This window comes from Thunnus thynnus, chromosome 22 (genome assembly GCF_963924715.1).
Source record: "Thunnus thynnus chromosome 22, fThuThy2.1, whole genome shotgun sequence".
NCBI classification, from domain to species: Eukaryota; Metazoa; Chordata; class Actinopteri; order Scombriformes; family Scombridae; genus Thunnus; species Thunnus thynnus.
Genome location: NC_089538.1, coordinates 16,594,773 through 16,615,499, shown reverse-complemented (window position 1 = coordinate 16,615,499; position 20,727 = coordinate 16,594,773). Strand labels below are relative to the sequence as shown.

General features: G+C 40.6%; 1 protein-coding gene and 1 non-coding gene across 6 annotated transcripts in view; both read right to left on the bottom strand.

The window, feature by feature from the left end:
- The window catches only part of intu (inturned planar cell polarity protein), a 23,469-nt gene extending 2,742 nt beyond the window's left edge, over positions 1–20,727 (bottom strand). The window contains exons 1-15 of one of the 5 annotated variants that reach the window (XM_067580222.1): positions 20,632–20,727; positions 15,018–15,616; positions 13,344–13,429; positions 9,093–9,308; positions 5,978–6,096; positions 4,747–4,836; positions 4,013–4,090; positions 3,507–3,690; positions 3,098–3,151; positions 2,415–2,477; positions 1,844–2,083; positions 1,462–1,554; positions 911–1,342; positions 686–780; positions 344–533 (exon numbers count right to left, since the gene is read on the bottom strand). In XM_067580222.1, the coding sequence (XP_067436323.1) occupies positions 344–533; positions 686–780; positions 911–1,342; positions 1,462–1,554; positions 1,844–2,083; positions 2,415–2,477; positions 3,098–3,151; positions 3,507–3,690; positions 4,013–4,090; positions 4,747–4,836; positions 5,978–6,096; positions 9,093–9,308; positions 13,344–13,429; positions 15,018–15,417 (2,340 nt within the window). In that variant the 5' untranslated portion in view covers positions 15,418–15,616; positions 20,632–20,727. Of the gene's footprint in view, positions 1–343; positions 534–685; positions 781–910; positions 1,343–1,461; positions 1,555–1,843; positions 2,084–2,414; positions 2,478–3,097; positions 3,152–3,506; positions 3,691–4,012; positions 4,091–4,746; positions 4,837–5,977; positions 6,097–9,092; positions 9,309–13,343; positions 13,430–15,017; positions 15,617–16,501; positions 16,992–17,403; positions 18,037–19,469; positions 20,291–20,631 lie in introns of those variants that run through there. The other 4 variants (XM_067580221.1, XM_067580219.1, XM_067580218.1 and 1 more) reach the window with 4 other exon arrangements.
- Positions 18,890–19,106, bottom strand: LOC137175277 (small nucleolar RNA U3). Its single transcript, XR_010925605.1, has one exon. It is a non-coding gene; the product is annotated as a small nucleolar RNA U3 (small nucleolar RNA).

The window sequence follows — 20,727 nt, the reverse complement described above, 5'->3', positions numbered from 1 at the left end:
TCATCTGAGCAACAATTTTCCTTCTCACAGAGATAATATCGAATACATGATGATACATGATTGGTCTCATTTTGGTAACAACTTGGTTTTTTAACTTGACACCGTTTTCTCTGTTGATGCAAATTAATCTTTAGTCGTTAGCTGAACATATTCTGATAGTTTGTCTTCTTTTTGGAAAGACGGGATCTAAAACAAACACAAAGTTACTGTGGAAAGTTTAGAGATTATTCAATGTTGTGCTGATCAGGGATCAGATAAATGCTACAACAGCTCCTTTTTTTTTTTACCAAGAACAGTATGAAGTGTAGTTTGATGAGTTCTGGTCTGAGGTTTTAAAGCTCACCCTGGCCGGCAGACTCTGCTGAAACGCCGCTCGTATGGAGAGGCAGCAGTGGTGAAAATTACGGATGAGCTGCGGGTGAATGGAGCCGCTGAGCTGAGCCACTTCTTTGTGCGTAGGAGCTATGAAGATTCCCTGCACCGTCTCCATCAGGACGTAGTGGAACAAGGTGTTTTCGGCGCCTGAGGTCAGTCTGTCACACACAGGACGCAGAGGTTTAGTGGTTTAGTTCACTATGAGGGGTCATGGTTTCATAATGAATGTGTAGCTCAGAACGTTTTAAAGTTTTTAGCCTTTTGGCAACAATTCCAATGCGCAGAAAAAAGATTATTTCCCATCACACACTTCATGGTGTTGTACATCTCCTCCGTCTCCTTCTCCGTCAGAGTCTTCTTCAGGGTGCCCAGGTAGAACGGGTTCGGGTGTTTCATCCTGGAGGTCTGATGTAAAAACAGCAACAAGCAGAAGTATAATAATAGAACAAAAAAACTGATTAAAATTGTCAATATAATATCAAAATACTGTTCAACGTCCAATAAAACCTGCTCATAGTTTAGACTACAGCTGTACCTTGAAGAGTCCTCCGCTGCCTCCGCTCCCATCAGACCCTCCAGATCCCAGCGAGTCCCGTCGACCACCCAGCTTCCTCGCCGAGTCCGGTGTGGAATGTGGACTGAGGCCGGGAGCCATGGATGAACCTGATCCTGACCCGGCATCCGTCTGTCCTTCGCTCCCGCTGTCTGACAGGCTCCTCTGGGGGCTGGGCCTCCGCGCCTTCTCCCCAAACAGGCTGCGGCCTCTGGACCCTGATGAGGAGCTTTTGACCGCCCCGGCTAGCTTGCTGAGGACGGGGGAGGAAGAAGCCAGGCTGTCCAGGCGGTCGCGGGCCGTGGCGGCAGGGAGAAACCAGTCGGCGCAGGAGAGGCAGGGAGCAGCAGGAGCGTTCAGGCGCTCCTCAATACCCGCCTCCAACACCTCCAACTGCAGCAGGGTGGCCTTCACCTGAGGTCAGGAACAAACACGTTACAGGACAAATGAAGAAGAAACTTTCACTTATCACAGAGCTGCTTTTTTTTTTCTTCACGTAGACGAATAAAATATAGAGTAAATATAGAGTTCACCTGATCTACATAAACACAATCAGGTCCTGGAGAGCCTGACGCTGGCGACGCACATCCGCCTGCTTCCAACAGCACACACTGCATGAAGTGTCTCTGAGGCGGAGACACAAATAAACACAAGCAGAGAAATATATCATATGTACGATGAAAAGATATAAATATAAACAGACAACAAAAAGGAACAGACTGTTGAGATCAGACGAAGATCGATAACAAGAGGATGTTAAAACAACAGTCAGGTGTCCATATCAACGCTGAAAGAGGTTTTCATCACTGTAATCATTCGTACTGGCTGTTAAAAGATATTAAAAGATAATCTGAATCGTCTCAGAGAACAGAAGACTTTCCAACAATGACAAAAGGTAACGATTCATCTCCTCACCAGCCCCACTATGAGGAGGAAGTGTCGTCCTTGAGGCTGGTTGTAGCCCGTCGCTGTGCTGCTGCTGCTGCTGCTGCTGTTGTTGGTGCTGTTGGCTCTCTGCTGAGGAAACACCTCCCTCCAGATGACCAGTTGACCCACCCGCTGCTCAGACGCCAGCGGCAGCAGGCAGTAGTGCTGACAGTACAGGCACACGTCCAGCAGGTCCTCTTTAGGAAGATGGTTGGCGATCAGGTAGGACTGAGAGGGGAGACAGTGGATTATTGAAGGAAATACTCTGTAAATAAGTGTTGAGGGTTTTAGAGCTGAATGCATTTGATACAAGAAGCCTTTTTAAATCTTTTTGGTTAATTAGATGATCATGTGAGAATTTATTTTGTTTTTTTTGTAACAAAGAATACAACAGTCTGCTGCTCAAAGTCGTCCTTCTCTGTTTTCAACATAGTTGACATTTTCACAGAGATTAGGCTGATGATTCGTCACTGAGTCAGAGAACAAGCTCATCTGGTTATCGTGTGTGAAAGGTCGTCTTCTGTATACAATCACTGCTACACACAGCGGTGACGCTTACCTTGTAGAACAGACAGGAGCCGAGAATCACATAGAGACGCCTCAGGCCGAAAAAGTCCTCAGACTGAGACGAAACAAAGACAAAGGTTAAAAAAAAACAAAAAAACGATGAGATGTAGTGGAACCAGATGTAACAGGAGGGTAAAACAATGACAAACTGACAGCTAGACTAGAGATTTATTCAATAATGTTAAACAGTATCTTCATTTCATAAAATGTTCTAACTGAAAAAAAAAATGCTATGCTGCAACGCTTTTGATCTTAAAATTGCCAACTGAGTGCACTCACGCTAACAGGTCAGTAATTATTGAAATTGTGGTTGTCTGTCTCATTTTTCTTAGTTAACTAATCAATAATCTTCCCTCTCATTTTGTCCTTCAGTTAATGCTGCATGTACAGAGAACATTGCAGACCTCATTAATTTCTCATTAAAAACACACAGACATTGATGAAGACGCCTCTAAAGCCAAAAGACAGATGGCGTCCATCTACTGAGCACCAGGACAAGAACTACAGATGCTTATTATCTGTATGTCTTAACATATTATTTATGATAAGTGGTATTATATTGGTACTATACATTTCAGGGCAAAGTGGAGACTCACAGGAAATCATTTTAGTAGTATGATCTGTGAAAATAATTTCAAACATCCGTCCATTACTGATAAAGAAAATGTTGCTCACCATTTCTCCAAAATCAGAAGACTCAAAATCAGAGAGAACAGTATCCACCTCCACCTGTAGAGAAAAGAAAACCAAATATCATCTTAATAACACTGAATAATTAATGTTTTTGTATATCCTGTTATCTACATTCTTTGCTTCTGCAATGACTCAATATCTTCATGGAGATCATTTACTTAAATGATGAATAAAACTTTCATTTACAATCCAGCAGGTAAATTGTGTTATTTTTAACAGGGGACACTAGAGGGCGCCATAGCTGCACTGAGACGGCAACAATTCAACTTCAAATTGCTTTACTGGGAGCAGAAACAAACTATTTTTTGTTGTATTTATGACTGATTCATGGAAAAAAAACCCTTCAAAATCTTCTACTGGTCTTTACACACACACACAAACAGAAATTCACCTTGATTTCGGGAGGCAGCGTGAGCCATCGGACCGCCGGCAGTCCGTCGAGGAAGAGTGTCCCTGAGACGTCGGGGGGCGGGGCTGAGAAACCGTCCCTCAAGCGAGACGGCTGGATGAGCTGCTGGAAGAACAGGCAGAAGAAATGGTCCAGCCTGGGAGCATGATCCGCCTTACAGAACGCGCTGCGGAGGACACCATGACGTTGACAAACGGCTGTCATTATAACACACTCCAGTAATAAAGGAAATCAGAAGAAGAATGTTTATATTTTAGGGAGAAAAAAGAGGAGGAATGGAAGAATATTTGAGGGACAATGAAAACTTTGTGCAAAAACCAGCTGGGAATCACCTTTTGCTTTGATTTGCTGGAACACACTATTTTCATTTCAGTATATTTCGCAGTAAAATATATAAGAAAAATGACGTCCAGAAAGGGGGAAAAGTTTCAACCTGGGAAAACGCCGCTCTCCCAGCGGAACCACAAGAAAGCTACAACCGAACCAACCTGTCTAAGGAGCCGTACATCACTTTTAATGTCCGGACTACGTCTCCCACCACCGTCTGCAGATACAGCAGTGGAACCCTGGAGGGAAAACGGAAAACTGTCAAAAACGCAGAACTGGATAAACTTCGGCTTCAGCAGATCTACTGCTTATCAAATATTTGGACTAACAGCCAGAAGCCACGAGGGAAAACAGTTTATAAATAATTGTGGGTGTCCCCTTAAAAATCTATCCATTAACTTTTAAGCATGAATGATTTTTTTCTCAACCATTATGATGACTGATTGAGTTGATCTGGTTGCTAAGAATAAAAATAAGAAAAAAAAAAAAAAGAGGGCTAATATGACTCATTTCAAGAACCCATTTTACAACCACATGCTCCTTAAAGAGGTATTCATGCTGCCGACTAAGGACAAAAAGAAGCACATGTGCTCGCTGAAATTGAGAAAAAAACGGATGGTCCCTTTCAATTATTTTTACAGATCGTGCTCTTAAATGTCTTTCCTCTTCTCCAGAAGTAGTTAGTTGCTCGAGCAAACGTCATGCTCTGAAAATTTATTACCACAGCAGAGCCATGATTTAAAAAAAAAAAAAAAATGATACCCTGAAAATCTGCTGTCAGATCTTACACTTGCATTATGAAACTGATCCGATCCTGTGTGTAGATAAAACACAGACTCTCAGTGATCTGTGTGTGTGTGTGTGTGTGTGTGTGTGTGAAGGTGTTTCCCTCTACCTATCAGCAGGAAGACCGATGACCAGCAGGCTGTTGCTTTCCTTCCAGTAGCCCACATGTACCAGATGTTTCCCGAGCAGGAGAGATGAACTGAAAGGAAGGAGGAAAGAAAAAAAAAAAAAAAAAGGATTAGAGGAGGAAGGGGAGAAGGTGAAATGAGAGTGTGAAAAATGGAGGAACAGAGTGGAAAAGTTAAAACAGATTTAACACAATTGTTACATTCTTAACATTAAATAGAGGCCCGGAAATACCAAGATTTTCTCACAGCTCACTGTTGGTTTAGACTAAACTCTGTTGTGTTGATTTTCAAAACATCCAACACTGAACTGGCAGAAAAGTAAAGTAAAGAATAAGCAGGACTGCAACAAAAAGAACTTGACCTACATCTTTGGTAACGTTTTATCATCGTTTATCACGTGTTCCGATATATTTTTATAATGAATGTAAATAAGACAATCGCAGCGTCGCACACTGCATCCTCTGGGTTCAATCTGATAGAAAACAAGGAATAAGGTGTTATTTTTTTCCTGAGGTTTTGAAGTGGACAGTTCTTATCACCATGTATCATTTATTTTTGATATATTATTATAGTTAATATAAATAAGACAACTGCAGACGCTGTTTCAGCATCTTATTTGTGCCACTGACTTCAGTTGGATAGAAAATTAGAAAGAGGGTCTTGGTTCTTTGTTTTCAACAACAGAGGGAAGAAGTACAAAGCAGGTGGAAAAACGACTCACTGTATGATTATAACTTTTAGCAAAAACAAAAGAGAAAACTGCACTGAATGATCCTCTTCATGACGGAAAGTTGAAGGATTAGGCAGGAATGTGGTCTTGATTTCACCTGCACTGACAGTATTACTGGTATGAAATATAACTATGAGCTATTAAAACCATTATACTATTAGATTTCATTTCCAATGGACAGTTTAACCTGATTAAGATGCAGTTGCAAGCAAAACATCCTGCCGCTTAAATTGTTATATAAAAATTGTGGGTTGCATTTTATTTTACAGTTTCTGGTGATTTAAAATGCTTCCTACAGCACTTCCATAAAAACCTTCACAGTCTTTAGTTTGTTGTCTTTACACTCAACATGACAAAAGATTTTCTCGACTTTATAAGTTAAACTCCAGCAATCACACTATTTCTCTTCTGGTGTTTAAAGTTGCGTTATGACTTGTTTACTCCAAACCTGAAGTTCAGGACGAGCTGTTTGCTTCACCTACCTGATGATCTGCCCTCCTGTGACGTTCTCCAGCATGTCACACAGAGTGAGGAAGATCCCCCTCACTCCTTTCAGCTGGCTGGATGCTTCAGACACCGGATACTGATACAAGATCTCCTCCTGCACAAACACACACACACACACACACGGAGCAATTTGGCATATCCGTGTCATGAAAATTATATATCCAGCAGCAATTATATATCTGGTTAACCTATCAGCAGAAAAATAGTCTCATAAAAATGTGGTATTTGTCTATTGTTGGGTAGCGACACCAAAGATACCAAAATATATGTCTCCTCTGGATGATGGAATGAATGGATGAACCGCTGCATGGTTGTTCTCACCTCAACAATGTTTGTTGGTTTCAGTTTTACTGTCCAAAACAATCTCACTTTGGAACAAACAAAGCATGTTGCTTTAACATCACGCCGCACATTATTCACAGGCAGCTTCAGGCGCTCAGCTGAAGCTCGGAGAAACTCATTGCACTTTTGGGGAAACGGTTGTGCATTTTAAAATAGTTTGCAAAACCATATCATTATTACGTTGGTATTCATCCCTGGATGAAAAAAACGTTTATTCCTGCAATCTGAAAATCTGCAGGACCAGATGTCACAGTAAGAAAAAAAAAAACCCAAAAAAACACTTTAGTATAAACCACAAAGCAGAAAAGAGAAGAGAGCGCTCTGGGCAAATTCAGTGTATTGTTTGTGATATTAGTATTCCTGTCGGCATGCGGGCAACTTTGAAGGATACCAGGGCGGATAAGAGGCGAGCTGCTGAGAGGATCAGAGGACGTAGAGGTGGGTGAGGGGATAAAAACCTTGAATGAACGGGCCTTTGTAGCCTTGGCAACCAGAACAAAGACGCAAGCAACTGCCTAAGGAAGATATTCACCTTGGGGTCAAAACCGTATGCAGGCGGCCCACTAAAAGTCTCTGAGTGCTGCTGAAGACCAACCGACACAGTAAAAACATTTCAGCCATGTCTGTACACACAAAAAAACAAAACAACAAAAAAAAAAACGCTCAGATCCCAAAGTCATCACACAGCTAAAACTCAAAAATACAACCGCTGAACCTCTCTGATTTCTGCAACCCTACAATCAAAGGACTAAAAAATCAAAGTCAGAGTTTTCGCGGGTTCTTGCACGGCACTGTCATTTAGAAAATCAACCGCTGACTGGCTAATGTGGCTCCAGACAAGCCGTACTCTCTATCTCCGCTGCCTTTAGGTTAACATTTAAAAAAATCTGGCATGCAGATACACGAGAAGGAACTGCAGAAGCATGAAGTACAACCGTAAAGAAAACATAAACCAGCCAGTAGTCGTCCACATGGGAAATGTGATTACAGTGTAGAGGGTGTCGGTAAGCAAATGAGTCTCTCAGCGAGTAAACATACTGGGATTAACACATCACTACAAGCCGACCGTATGGGATGTAGAACAGCTCCCGCTGCATGGATCCAATTTAAAAAATTAAACATTTTTTTAATACTTTTGTTTATAGACTGCTTTACTTCAGCCAAAATTGCATGTGTGGATTCAACGCTACAGAGGATAAAGTTCACAAAGTTAAAATGGCGGATCTTTTTTTTTTTTTTTTTTTCTCCTCCGACAGGAGCTGTGCAGGGGGGCAGAGAGTCTCCACTTTCTCTCTGTTTTCTGTTATTTGCTCCCGCAGGCGTTGGAGGCCGTCCAGAGCAGTAGTCCTCCGAAGAGTCTGACTCACATCAGAGAAATTCAAAAAGAGCTTTTCACTCCTCGGTTCGGGCTTTCCAACATAACTTAAGTCATTTTTAATATTCAATTATCAGAATACACTTGATGATTAAACTCCTCTGTTCAGTTATATGTTATTGGTTTTAATATGGCTGCTCAGAGTCGTGGGTGCCTTCGACCACAAAGTCGGGATCAAGTTTCCTCATTTTCTTTCCAAAGGGATGTAAATCTATGTGGTCATCCAGGTTTTGGAAACCAACTACAGTCTTCATGTTCTGCTTATTATAATTCAAATTGACCTTATGTGGAATATTAACGATTTGCTACTCTGAGCACCTACCGCACACCTGACTGCCACGAAAGGTGTGCTGCTTTTTAATAACAAATTGTTTCCTACCAAAGGAACTTTCCCAGGAACCTTTTTAGGAACTTTACTAGCGTTTTGACCAGAAGAACCAGAAAGGTCCCTCATAAAGTCTCTGCTCTGGTTGAAGTACTTTCCAGTGGGTGGGGTTTGGTTAAATCAATAGCTTTTTTCCACCAGTATTTTACAGCCAACATTTTTTAAAACCCACAACAGCAGAAACTGTGTTTTTGCTTTACAGCTGTTCTAAATTTAAGATAACCATAAAATGAGATTTTATGATCAATAGGCTGACGAGGTTCAGACTTTGTTAAGTATTTTTGTGGATCCAGAGGGGAAACCATGCATAATGAAAAGGTGTGCAACTAAAAACATCCAGTACAATTCATACATTTATACATACACTTCCTCGTTTGATGTCTTGCATTTTGGTTTCCACATCTACGGGTCTCCTTTCCAACACTGACTCAGTCTTTATAATCACTGAGCGCTAAATTACAAACAGCAGCCCAACTATCACAACTACGACTGCAGCTAATGATTGTTTTCATTACTGATTAATCATTTTGTCTATAAAATGTCAGAGAACAGTAAAAAAAAAAATGCCTGTTACAGTTTCTTGGAGCCCAAGGAGATGTCTTCATATGTCGTTTTGTCTGATCAACAGTCCAAAATCTAAAGATATTCAGTTTATTATCATGGATGACACATAAAAGTATCAAATCCTCCCATTTGAGAAGCTGCAACCAGCAAATATTTACCCTTTTTCCTTAAAAATTACTATTATATTATTAAAATAGTTGCCGATTAATTTTCTGGTGATCGACTAATCAACTTTGTTTATGGTATTATTGCAGTGTCGCCTCCCGTCACTTTATGCCCAAAACAGATGTTGCTTTTTAATACTTTAAATTGAAGTTTAGACTGAAGTCTTTATTGTTGATTATTCACATTATTGTCTGTGTTAAAATGTCAATGCTGTGAATACCTGGATGAGAACACGTCAAAACATTTTATACAAACTTACCTCCTCTTGTGGCGATGCTGAGTCCAGCTTCAGCGAGAGGTACATGACAATGTGCGGGATGTGACCTATAGACATCTGGAGTTCGGCCGTGTCTTCCCCCCACAGCAGACGTACCAGCTGGCTGACCGGTGGAGAGGCCTTCGTCTTACGAGCCGACAAAGCGTCGCCGGCGCTTCCTCCGTCCACCGGAGCCGCCGTCTCCAAGGTCAGCCTCACCTGGAGGAGGTGGAAGGAGGAGATGGAGAAGGTGGAGAGATGGTTTTAACAAATCCAGTAATGGAAGAAGGGAGCAGAAAGAATAGGAGAAGTTGTGTGAAAGAGACCACATTTAAACAGGAAGAAAAGGAAAAATCTGTTATTCTACTAAAATATAATCATCATCAGCCTGCCTACCAGTCTGTCTCAGAGTTTTCCTTCATTTTAAAAAATTAGGGGAGTTACTGTGGCTCAACATGATTATATCTGGCAAGAAATTTTAAGAGTGCTCATGCATCTGTTTTAGGAAAATAGAGGTGTGCTTGTGTGCTGTGCTTCCAAAAGGGAGGAAAACTTCGATCATTACCCGTTCATTCAGGAAAAAAGGCAGAGAAGTAAAAAGCAGGATGGCGATTGTCAGAGAGAAAGTGACGCAGATATCCAGACTTAACCGCAGCATAACAAATAGCAGGGATCTGTGTGTGTGTGTGCTTGTCTGAGTGTGTTTGACTAAATTAAAACCAGACTGCTGCGAGCTCAAGAAACAGTGGCAAGACAACAGACGGCCTATCTTCTCTCTCTCGTTCATGCAGTATTTCTTTTTTTTTCTTTTTTTTTTACTTTCCATACCCCTGTGCTCTTATTTTACACTGCCATTCATAGAAAGTTACAGTGGAAACAGAAACAGAGCTGCATGGAAATCCAACAAGCACGCACATGGAAACACATGCAGTCAAGATGCACAGAAGGAGCAGGAGCTGCAACTCCGTGTGTGCCTTTGATAAAACAGTCTGTCAAACCTCTTTTTAAGTCTTGTACAGTAAGATTATATCTAATAGAGGCTGCAATTAAGATACTGTACATAAGAATTCAACTTTCTCCAGACTTTCACTTACATGTAGCAAAGAAACACATCTTTGCACAAGATTATATGATACATATATACATATATGCACATTTACAAACTACATTAAATGCAATACATTGCTAAAATGTTCACAATCCCATTAAAATAAATTGCAAACAGAGAAAGGCTTCATATCTCCTCATGCAGCACAGAAGGTGTGCATTACAGAAATGCTATGGTGGCATACCTGTTCGCACGTTGTGTTGACCCTGGGCTGAAACCTGTCAGCGCTAGAGAGGCCGACTATGGAGCTAAACTGATGTTAATTCAAGTAAATCAGAACCAGAGTCCAGATGTGAGAGAGAAAGAGAGAGCAGCTGGATCCTAAAGGTTAGCAGAATGTGCTTATGAACTATGAAGTCTCTGCTTCAAATGGCTGGACTGTTCAAGAAAGATTTGTTAGGAGTCCTAAAAGTGTGAGGATGTACCTTTACAGCAGCAACAGCAGTTATAGTGACCTTTAGCACATCAGTGAGCCTGCACGTAAAGCACAGTGATGCTTAAATATGTTTTAAATGATCTTTCTCTTGTAAAGAAGTAAAGTGAGGTGCAGCTAGAAGTAATATTGTAGCCGGAGACACTGTACTTGTACTTCTATGAGTAATAATACTGTGTACATTTGATGTAAGGGGAATATCCTGCAAAGAGAATACAGACGGTTGGAGTAGTTTTCTTGTTCTGAGGCATTTGGTAGGAAACAGCTGAATGCCTGCCAGCACAGTGGAGTCTCTGCTGGGATTTGACCTCAAACCACCGGGGACCTTGCAGACCCAGTTATAAGTTTTAACCACTACATCTTCCCTCGACACGCCCCAGCTGCATTTTGGTGTTTGACTGTAACACAAAATATGAAGCAACTGTATGTACAGCTGCTTACACCGTTTGTGTCGTGCAACTAAAAAAACAATTTAGTATGTTCATAGAAATACATGAGGTGTTGTGTGCATTACTTTCCAAAAAGGTGGGCAGACTGTATCTCTCTCCTAGACCATATGGTGCCTACCAATTGTGTTTAAGAAAAAGAAATATCATATTCCCTGGTCACAAATGTTGAAACTGTATTTTTCTAATCCAACGATCACTCCCAGAACGCTCCAAGGTCTGTCAGCACTAACCACAGGCCACCCGCCTCTCCGGCAGGCGCCTACATCTGGGCTCGCAGCCATTTTGGCCAATTTTAAGGGTATTATTAAGGAAGAGTCTGGTAGTGGCGAAACCACCAACCATGTGATGTTCCTTTCAATTCTGACTGGGTCACTCAGTCCTGGACACAGAGGTAATAATGTAAAATGGATTTAAAGCTATTGTATCTTCAGTTTCTTTCAGCCTTCTTCGAGGATTCAAGAAACAGCTTTCTTGCCTGATCTGAGGATCGAGCTCAGACTCTGACAGTGGAAGAAAAGTTTCAAAAAAAGGCAAACCCTAAATTTAAGAAATTATTGGGAAAAGAGGCTGAGTAGGCTAACTGTAGCACTTTCTCTCATCCTAAATAATAAGGATGTGGTTAGACTGGACTGTGCTCTCACTGGAATTCCAGCCTGTTGATGTCAGTCATTTACACACACACACAATCACACTCATGCACACACACTCACAAAAGGAGAAACTGTAGCTCGTTTCGGCTATAAGGGTTAGCAAAGGGCACGGTGGACTGACTTTAATACTAATATTTGTACCTCCAAACATAATAAGTACTGTCTACGTTCCATCTGGAAGCACTGCCACATAGAAAACAGAAAAACCGTCCTCCGTCACACAAAACAATCAATCTGTCTGCAATACAACTCTATTTCAAGTTTTTTCAGAGTCATCGTGGTGCCTGAGGAACCTTGTATTTTTCCAAAAAATCTCCCTCTCTCTTTCCCTACAATGTAATTTTGTTTCCGAGTCCGACTACATCTTCTAATCAGCTGAGCTTTCGATCCCACAACAAAACCGTGAGCTTCCTGTGCCACTGAAAAAGAGTCGCACCGCAGTGCACTCTATCCGCCATGTTTGCCATCAACCCCATGCACACTCTGTCATTTACAAATTCCTACTGTTTGATGGTCTGCTTTCTGGTGAAAATGCACGACAGGGGCACAGACTATGGATTTTTTAGCAACCGATCAAAGGATCATTTCTTGGTAATTGAGGGTTTTCTAACGTCAAACAGTGCTGGCTTCTGCTTTTTATACGCATTTTAGCAGCTTAAGAGTACAAATGGGTTTCAAAGTAACTTAATGTCTATATTTACTGTTCAAGTCTGCTGTTTGTGACAAGCTTAAATTTTGAAGACCTGAATGTTACCTTATAGATTTAGAAGGTTAATCCAATATGAAAACAGGATACATAAAACACAAAGAGGGGCAGCCGATGTTGGCAGAGACGTTGCATAGCTTGTTTTAAATGGTGCATAACATGCTTTTTGTGATTTTTTGTTATTTTTATACTGTTATGATGTTGGATGTTTATGTTAAACATGGTCAAAGTTCCAAAACTTTACGTGAATGTATGTAAAAATGCTCCCTGCTAGTCAAAAGCCAGGGCTTCATCCTCCTCTGAAAACTCCGTTTGCAAAGTTACTTCTACTTCCTCCTCGTGATGACAGATTTCTCGCACACAACCACAAACAGTCGTCCGTTCCATGGTCTTTGTTGCTAAGGTTGTTACTAAGGTTGTTCACGTTGTCCACTCACATATTCTGGATCAGATTTGGGCTTGAACATGTACGGATGTGTTTGAGAAGTTTTCATTTCGAGTAACGAATGAGAAAAATAAGTGAAATCCTACAACTACTGTTTGTTTATGTTGCCTCAGGAAGTCTGCCGATGGGCAGCTTCCTGAAGCTGGCCAATCAGAACACAGTGGGCTCATCAGGAGGGGGGCCTTAAAGAGACAGGAGCTAAAACAGCCTGTTTCAGACAAAGGCTTAACTGAGGGGATGTGTAAAGAGCCAGTATAAGATAAATAAGGAGTTTTTGGATGGTAAATCATGCAAAGATGCCTCAGTAAAGCCCCAGAAAAAAAATATAGACCAGGAAATGCACATGATTTGTCACCTTTAACATATAGCATTGTGTTCATGACAGCCGGTGGCCATTAATAACAACTCTCAAGAAAACTAAAAACTGATTTATTTTATTTTTAGCAGATTTACACAAACAAACCTGTGTTGGTCCTGGGATGCAGGACAGAACTCTCTCGATGTTCTCTGAGGTCACATCTACATCGTCCACCGCTACGAGCACATCACCTGAGCATAAAACACAGAAAAGGAGCATTTATCAGTAGGTCAAATAGTAAATATGAAAATGACTAATGCTACCAAATATAGCTATTTAACAGTGCTAATAAATAATGCTGCTAGTGTATGTTTAAAAAGCTGTAAGATAACTACTAAACTGTTTGAAAAGCACTTGAAACTCAAGATCAGATCAACAAGTTACCTGATACTGTATAAACAATGCTTATTTTACCCAGGTTTGGGCAGCCATTGAATACTCACTTAACTAATGATTGATTGATTTTATTTGATGGCATTAATTGGATAAAATTACATTAAACCTGTGCTGCAGTAGTTACAATCATGGAGAGTGTATGGTCAGTAAAATCATTTGACTAACTGTGCTTTTGTGTACCAAATAGATAAATAAAGGGAGTTTTTGTTGTCCAGTAAAGGGCTTCACCTGCTTGTGTGCAGGGAGGCACACCATCTCAGTAACGGAGCTATTTCAGGTATTTAACCACTATAATTGTTTAAGCATGTAGCCATGCTGCATAAAAGCTTCTCTAAACAGTAACTCATGTGGGTAGTCATTTGTGGTAAAGCACAACTGGCATTCCTCTGTCTGCGAGTAAAAACTGCCCAATGATTAGCCAAGATAGGAGAAAATCACTACAGAGATGTCTAACTTTCAAACTGACAGATTACCATTTCTACAGGAGCAGGCCTGCGTTTATGGTGTCATTCACTCCACTAAACTGTGCTTAAAGTTTCACTGGGAATAGTTTTAGTTCAGAGTTGGCCATGTGAAGTAGCTATTAAACATCCTACACACAGTTTAAACAAGAATTTTGTGGTTTTACGACACATAGTTGAAAACTAACACTATAATAATGATATGATGAATGTTTACAAGTACTTTAAAGTTATTACTATGGATTTAACACACAGCTCCACTTCCAGGTGTGACAAACCTAGACAAGTACCTGAAGTATATTCCTACAGAATATATTTATGTAATATTATTTAGGTTTAAGACCTTTTTTCTTAAATAAATCTCTGTATGTTGTAACAATTTAGGGTTGTTCTCTACAGATGACTGTTACAGAAATCATACTGTTACTGCTGCACAGTTGCATTTTACCTGTTGTGATGTTGAGATTTGAGAGTGAACAAAAAGACAAAAAGTTAGTCACAAAATCTACTATTTATATCTAAGTGAACTTTTCTCCCTAATGTTGAGCTTCTGAGATACAATCCCTACTCCACCAGGGTATGTTCACATGCCATCGCCTCATCGGGAACTTGTTAACAGGTTAGGATAACTCTTGACCTTTTCTGAACATTAGAGGAGATATATCTTTCCTTGTTTTTGCTCCTTTCCCTTAATATAGGACCAGCTTGCAGCTCTGACATAATTGATGAGTTTGGGATCAAAATGTATCTATCCTATGACCTTATAAGGAACAGCCATGTATTTTCAGGGAAACTAATATAGTATTAGTGGGCTACCTTCATACTCCTTTTTAAAACTGTCTACAAAAGACAGTGAGGCTATTTCAGCTGACCGTGAACACAAAAACAAAAACATATGTTTTATTAATAGATATTGTCTCACCAATTAAGATCTGGCCACATTTGATGGCCGGACTGTTGGGAATCAATCCATGCACAGTCAGTCTTTCTTCCTGCGTGACTCCTGCAGGGTCTCCCTGTCTTGTGATCCAGGAGGGACGATGCACCACCCCCAGCAGAGCCTCCAACAGGCCTCCACTGTTAGAAAGCGGTGCAGACGAACCTCCTAGACGTTTAGGGTTGAGGTAGACGCACACTTCCTTCAGCTGCTGCTGCTGAACAGTCACACCCTGCCTTTGGCCTAGCTGGTTCTTAAGGATGGATGTTGGAGGTGATGATAATGTTGAGCCGTCTTTTCCCCCATCCTTCCCTCTGTGCTGAGAGGGCCAGTGTTTTCTCCTCAGGATCCTCGCTAGTCTCTTGAGCGTGGGCTCACCTTTCATCCTTGAGCCGCATCGCTGCTTCTTGTTTTGCTCTGTGATGATCTCTGCCTCCTTTTCGCTAAAGCGAACGTGGTTAGTGGACACGCCTTGATTGGCGGCAGCTTGTGCCAATGCAGCCTCCTCTTCGCCCTCACTCAGCTCCAGGTAGAAGAGCTCGCCATTCTTCTGGATGTCGTCCAGCCATTCTGGTTCCAAGTCACTGAGAGGAAGAGAATTGAAAGATATCTCATATCAAATACAGAGTGGAAACTTGGAAGAGAGGGTGACAGTAGTAAAGCCGGGAGATGTACTGAGTAGGAGTAGATATTATTTTAGAGTGTGGTTATCATTATATTTTGATAAAAGCTTATGTGTCTTTCCTTGGTCTTAAAAGTTGCACTGAAGAGTCACTTTTTTTTCTACTTATTTGTCTGTTGAGTGAAATGCACAATAATGCCTCTACTTGCCTGCCATCATGTGTCACAAACAAATTATCAGTTATTTTCTCTACAATATCCCCCATCATCAGTATAGTTTCAGTATTTAGGAATAGCTATGTCATCATGTTTTCAGAGTAATAAAGGTATTGAGTCAAAATAACCTTTTTTTCCCCTTTTTTAGTTACTTCAGTTATTGCTCATTGGCGCAACATCCATACATTTTCTGAGGATGCCAAGATGCATAGAATTATTAATGAAGGCTTACCTCCCATTCACATGTTTGTGAACACTCCCCAAAGCTATGAAAAGCACAAGGGAGGAGATATTGAAACTGCGTGGATGAGGTGACACTCCATCTTTGACTAAATCTGTCATTTTCAAGTCACAAAACAACTATATGTAGATTATATGAGTAAATAAATGATCTATAGCAGTCACATACCACAGCCTACTTTAATATCTGCAATGTAAAACATCAACATGACTGTTTAAGTGTCATGTTACAGCATCTCCTTCTCACATACAAAGATAGCTTCTCTGTGGACTAGCTTGTTCAACCAGATTAGACAATCTGTAGTAGCTTTAGGAAGTCAGGTGTTGTCGGCTGCAAGTCCAAAAGGTTTGTTTTGTTTGTTTGTAGTCTCGGAGACATTTTATCTTCTTACTCTGAGTAGTCGGAGCAGCTGAAACTCGATGATGTGGATTCACAGTCACTACCGGTGTCGTGCTCGGCACCATCTTCTTCCGTTTGACCGCAAGAAAGAGCTTTTCCGCTACAGTGGTGGGCATTTGCGACGGCCATTTGGTCATAAAACGTTTTATTTCGCACGCAATCCCTAAATGCGTCTTCGACAGCTTAACTTTTTTTAGGGGAAAAACGAACCGTGATACACTCACGCCATGTTGCTCAGAACTGACGAGCGCCCTGGTGGAGTCACGTGACGCGCACGCACCCGCTCTCATTGGTGGATGGCGCGGTTGCCCCTGACAACGAAGAAGCTTTCGGGGCAGAGTTGCACGAGCCAAGAAGGAATGCCAGTTTAACTTGGCAGCGTGGAGCTCTCGTCGCATTAAATAATGCAGAGACCACAGACAACACCGCAGCCTGCGGTTTTTAATCTACGGGAAACTTAAATTTAGTTTACCCCTCTATAAATGTATACCATAAATGACTAAAACCCCTTTATTAACACACGGGGCTGTACAAATATTACTATACATCAAAATAACAATCGTAGTTGCACAATGAAGGCACGATAATGTCGCTTCAAACTAACTTCTGACTGCTACAACGACTAAATGTCTGCAGGGGGATGCTGGAGTTGAATATGCAATAAAAAGAAAAATCGCCTGTCTGGCTTTGCTGAGCTTTAAATTCACACATAGTGCACTTTTCCTCCCTTTCCTCACCCTCTTTGCAAACTTTGCACGAGGTTTTTTTTTTTTTTTTTTAAATCCCCTCCGGTATTCAGCAAACCGCTGGCATCACGCCTCCAGCCAAACAAAAGCACTTTAAATACGTGTTAAAACCCAAAATATTTCTACCACGAGTGGTGTCTTTACTGACCTGTAAAGGAGAACACTGCGAATGGAGTCGAAGTCCTCCAAATTCTTAGAGAATGAGCCTCCATCTATAGAAATGTTAAACATCATTTGTGATTCATGTTTCCGCCTGGACGAGTGCGGCCAATAATGCTGCGTGAAAAGTATATTTAAAATCCTTTATCTCCAGAAGAAAAGCTTGTGAAACTATCCATCCTTAGCCACGGACAAGTTTAAATGAACTCCTCTCTTCTTGTCCCATATGAAGTGTCTGACCGCACCATGCAGGTTGAACTGTGTCTCCTACACCAGGACCCAGGACAGGATCCTCCTCCTCCAGTTTCTCACGTCAATCACTGACACAACAGAGCGGTCCAACACTACAGCTATTCACATGGAGAAGAAAGCCACTGTTGCTTTTTTGGTTTCAACGTTTTTGAGTGTTTCTCCAGGCCAGCAGAGCGGAATTCGTCCCGGCCGGCGGTCTTTTTGGCAGGTGGAGTAAAAACCCGCCTACTCTGGTCCACACCAACAAAAAAAACTCAGCAGACAAGCCCACATAATGTAAAAACAGCGTTTGTGTATTCAAGTCTGTGGGAAATAATGCTACTTTAGTACCCTTATCATCTAAAATTATCCCAATAAAATCACTAAATGATGGAGAAACTCTTCTATTCTAGTAAAAACGTACAACAATAAATATGTTATGACTGGCTGTAACAATTTAATTTCCATCTTTTTTTTTTTTTTTTAACATACAATATCCCTCCTGGAAAAAACGCCTAAGCAGCTGAAACCTTATTATGTAAGCTAACAAGTCACTCCAGCTGCCATATAAAGTTAAGGGCAAAAGACAAATTTAGTATCACTGCATACAAGTAGATTGTTACTTTCCACTTTTGAATACTGGCACAAGATGTTTAGTAAAGGTTGCCAGTATACTTAACAGTGGTGAGAGAAGTATTCAGATCCTTTACACAAGGGAAAGCACCAAAAAAATACTCCATTCCAGGTAAAAGCCCTGTATGAACTTTTTTAAGTACAGTACAGAGGTGTAATTAGCAAAATAAACTCAAAGTACCAAATGCAAAGCACACATTTAGGGAGTTATGTTATATAATAATGGAGAATTATTACTGATTCATTAACATGTAAGCAACAGTTTAATGTCGTGGCTGCTGGAAATTCAGTTCATTTTGGATACTTTAGGTAATTTATTCTATAAAAACGAATATTGTCTAAGCTTATCATGTAGTTTAGAGATGGTAAAATCATAATCTGTAAAATAACTAGTAACTAATTATATCATCATTAATTAAGTGGCATTTGATATAACAAAGTAGAGTTCAAATACATCAGCAGTACTTGAGAAAACGTCACATAATATTGATAGGGCCTCCAATTTTCGTGGCGGAAAATAACTATGAATCAAGTAAATACACCGTACCAACGCGAACGTCAACCACTGACTTCATTCATCGATAATTTTTAATTTTCAACATGTAAGCACTACCACTCTGATCATACTCTTTCCCTCATTGTCCCCGAAGGAAACAGTGAACGGTCATCAAAAGCAGAGAGCATAAGAACTGAATCAAGTCTCTCTGCCCGCTTCGCGCTCAGGAAAGAGTATCACCAACTCTTCATCGTGGATAGCGAGACCAAACACTTTAGAAACACATTTCTCAAGTCAGAAACTATAGAAATGATCCCTGAAAGTATAGTCTTGCCGGTTAGCTGCTCTTTCCCTACCACCACTATGTCGACCATGCGCTTCACTGTCATGGTGCTCACAGCAGAAAGCTGAATCCCACCTATTTTTTAATGAAATAAAATGATCACAAATAAAATCTAAAAGGCTAATCAGTGAACTACTAACGACAGCCATAAAATACACATATATACATATATATTCGTATTGTTTGTAGCATTTTAAACGCATAACAATGACAATTTATGCTTCCAAATATACATTTTGACGCCGTTATGCTCACTGTATAGTTCAGCCAATCACATGACAGCTGTTCTTATAATGGAAGCATTTATTAACTGTTAAATAATCTAAAAATTATCTTTATTTAGAATACCCACAATGCTTTCTGGTGGCATATCCCCTCCTCTGCGTCTCTCATTGGTTGCTGTGTTGCAGCATGGCAGCGTGGTAGCTTGAAATGCTAACAACAGCTGAGCTATGACTCTTTATTTTGTGCCGAGACTTTAAACAACCATCACGACATGTACACTGGCTGAATGCCGAGGTCACGGAGTTTGAATGATTTGAGATAGAAATAATGACATTACGTAAATGACAAGATAATTAAAATAAAACGTTAGGAAGAGCTGGCTAGCATCAGTCCGAGCGTGCACCGATTTTTGCCTTCCGACTAGAAACGAGATTTCTTTTTAGTTCCTGTGTATGACCAAAAATCCCGCGGCAAGACGGCTAACTGAGGATACTTTTCTATGTTTGAAAACGCTTTAGTTACGGGAATTCACAGAAAAACTCTACGATATATTTTACAAGTTTATCTCACCACTGCAAAATACTTGGGTTGCTTTTGTAACAATTGACTATATAACTAATAATACATAATGAGAGCCTAAAAATATTGGTTTTTGATCTGGACCTGGTCTGATGTGGTCAAGATGGGGGGGGGAAACAGTGAAATCGCCATTTTTTCTGTTTTCATAAGCAACGAAATGTTTCACAAATTTGGAAGTGGGTTTATACAGCGTTAAAGCTTTTTACTACGATGTCTAACACTCTTTCATAGGTGTAAGTGGTGGAAAAAACGGCGAATCAGCCGCTAAATATCATTATTTGTGTTTCCCTGAACTTTTCCGTTAATTCATAATCGGAAGCTAACTTCAGCGTCGTCCTTGACACATTATCTTGAGCCACCACTGAACCTACGTGAAAATTTTCATCTTTGTATCCTAATAAAGTTTAGAAAAACTCACGTTTTTTGCAAAGGTCTTGATAAGACAACTAAATGCTTTTACAGGCCTTTCAACCGACAAACCTTAACCTCTAGCTAACCAATGCTATGCTAATAAACTACACCAACGGTCAACCGTAACGTCAGACGACGTCAACGGTTAACAACCGACTGAACTTTCAGTCAGCGGTTTAAAAACTTCACAGCTTCAGGGAAAATCCACAGTGCTCGACGTTTTGACATGCAATTTAACTAGATGTAATACAATACATACAAACAATACAAACAATAAATAACAGCCTTTTGCTACTCACCTTCCCTTTAGTCAACGTTAAGTTAACGTCAACTACAGTGAAACGCACCTTACATAAATTGCGCCCCTTTGCGCATGCGTAATTAAGACAGGAAAG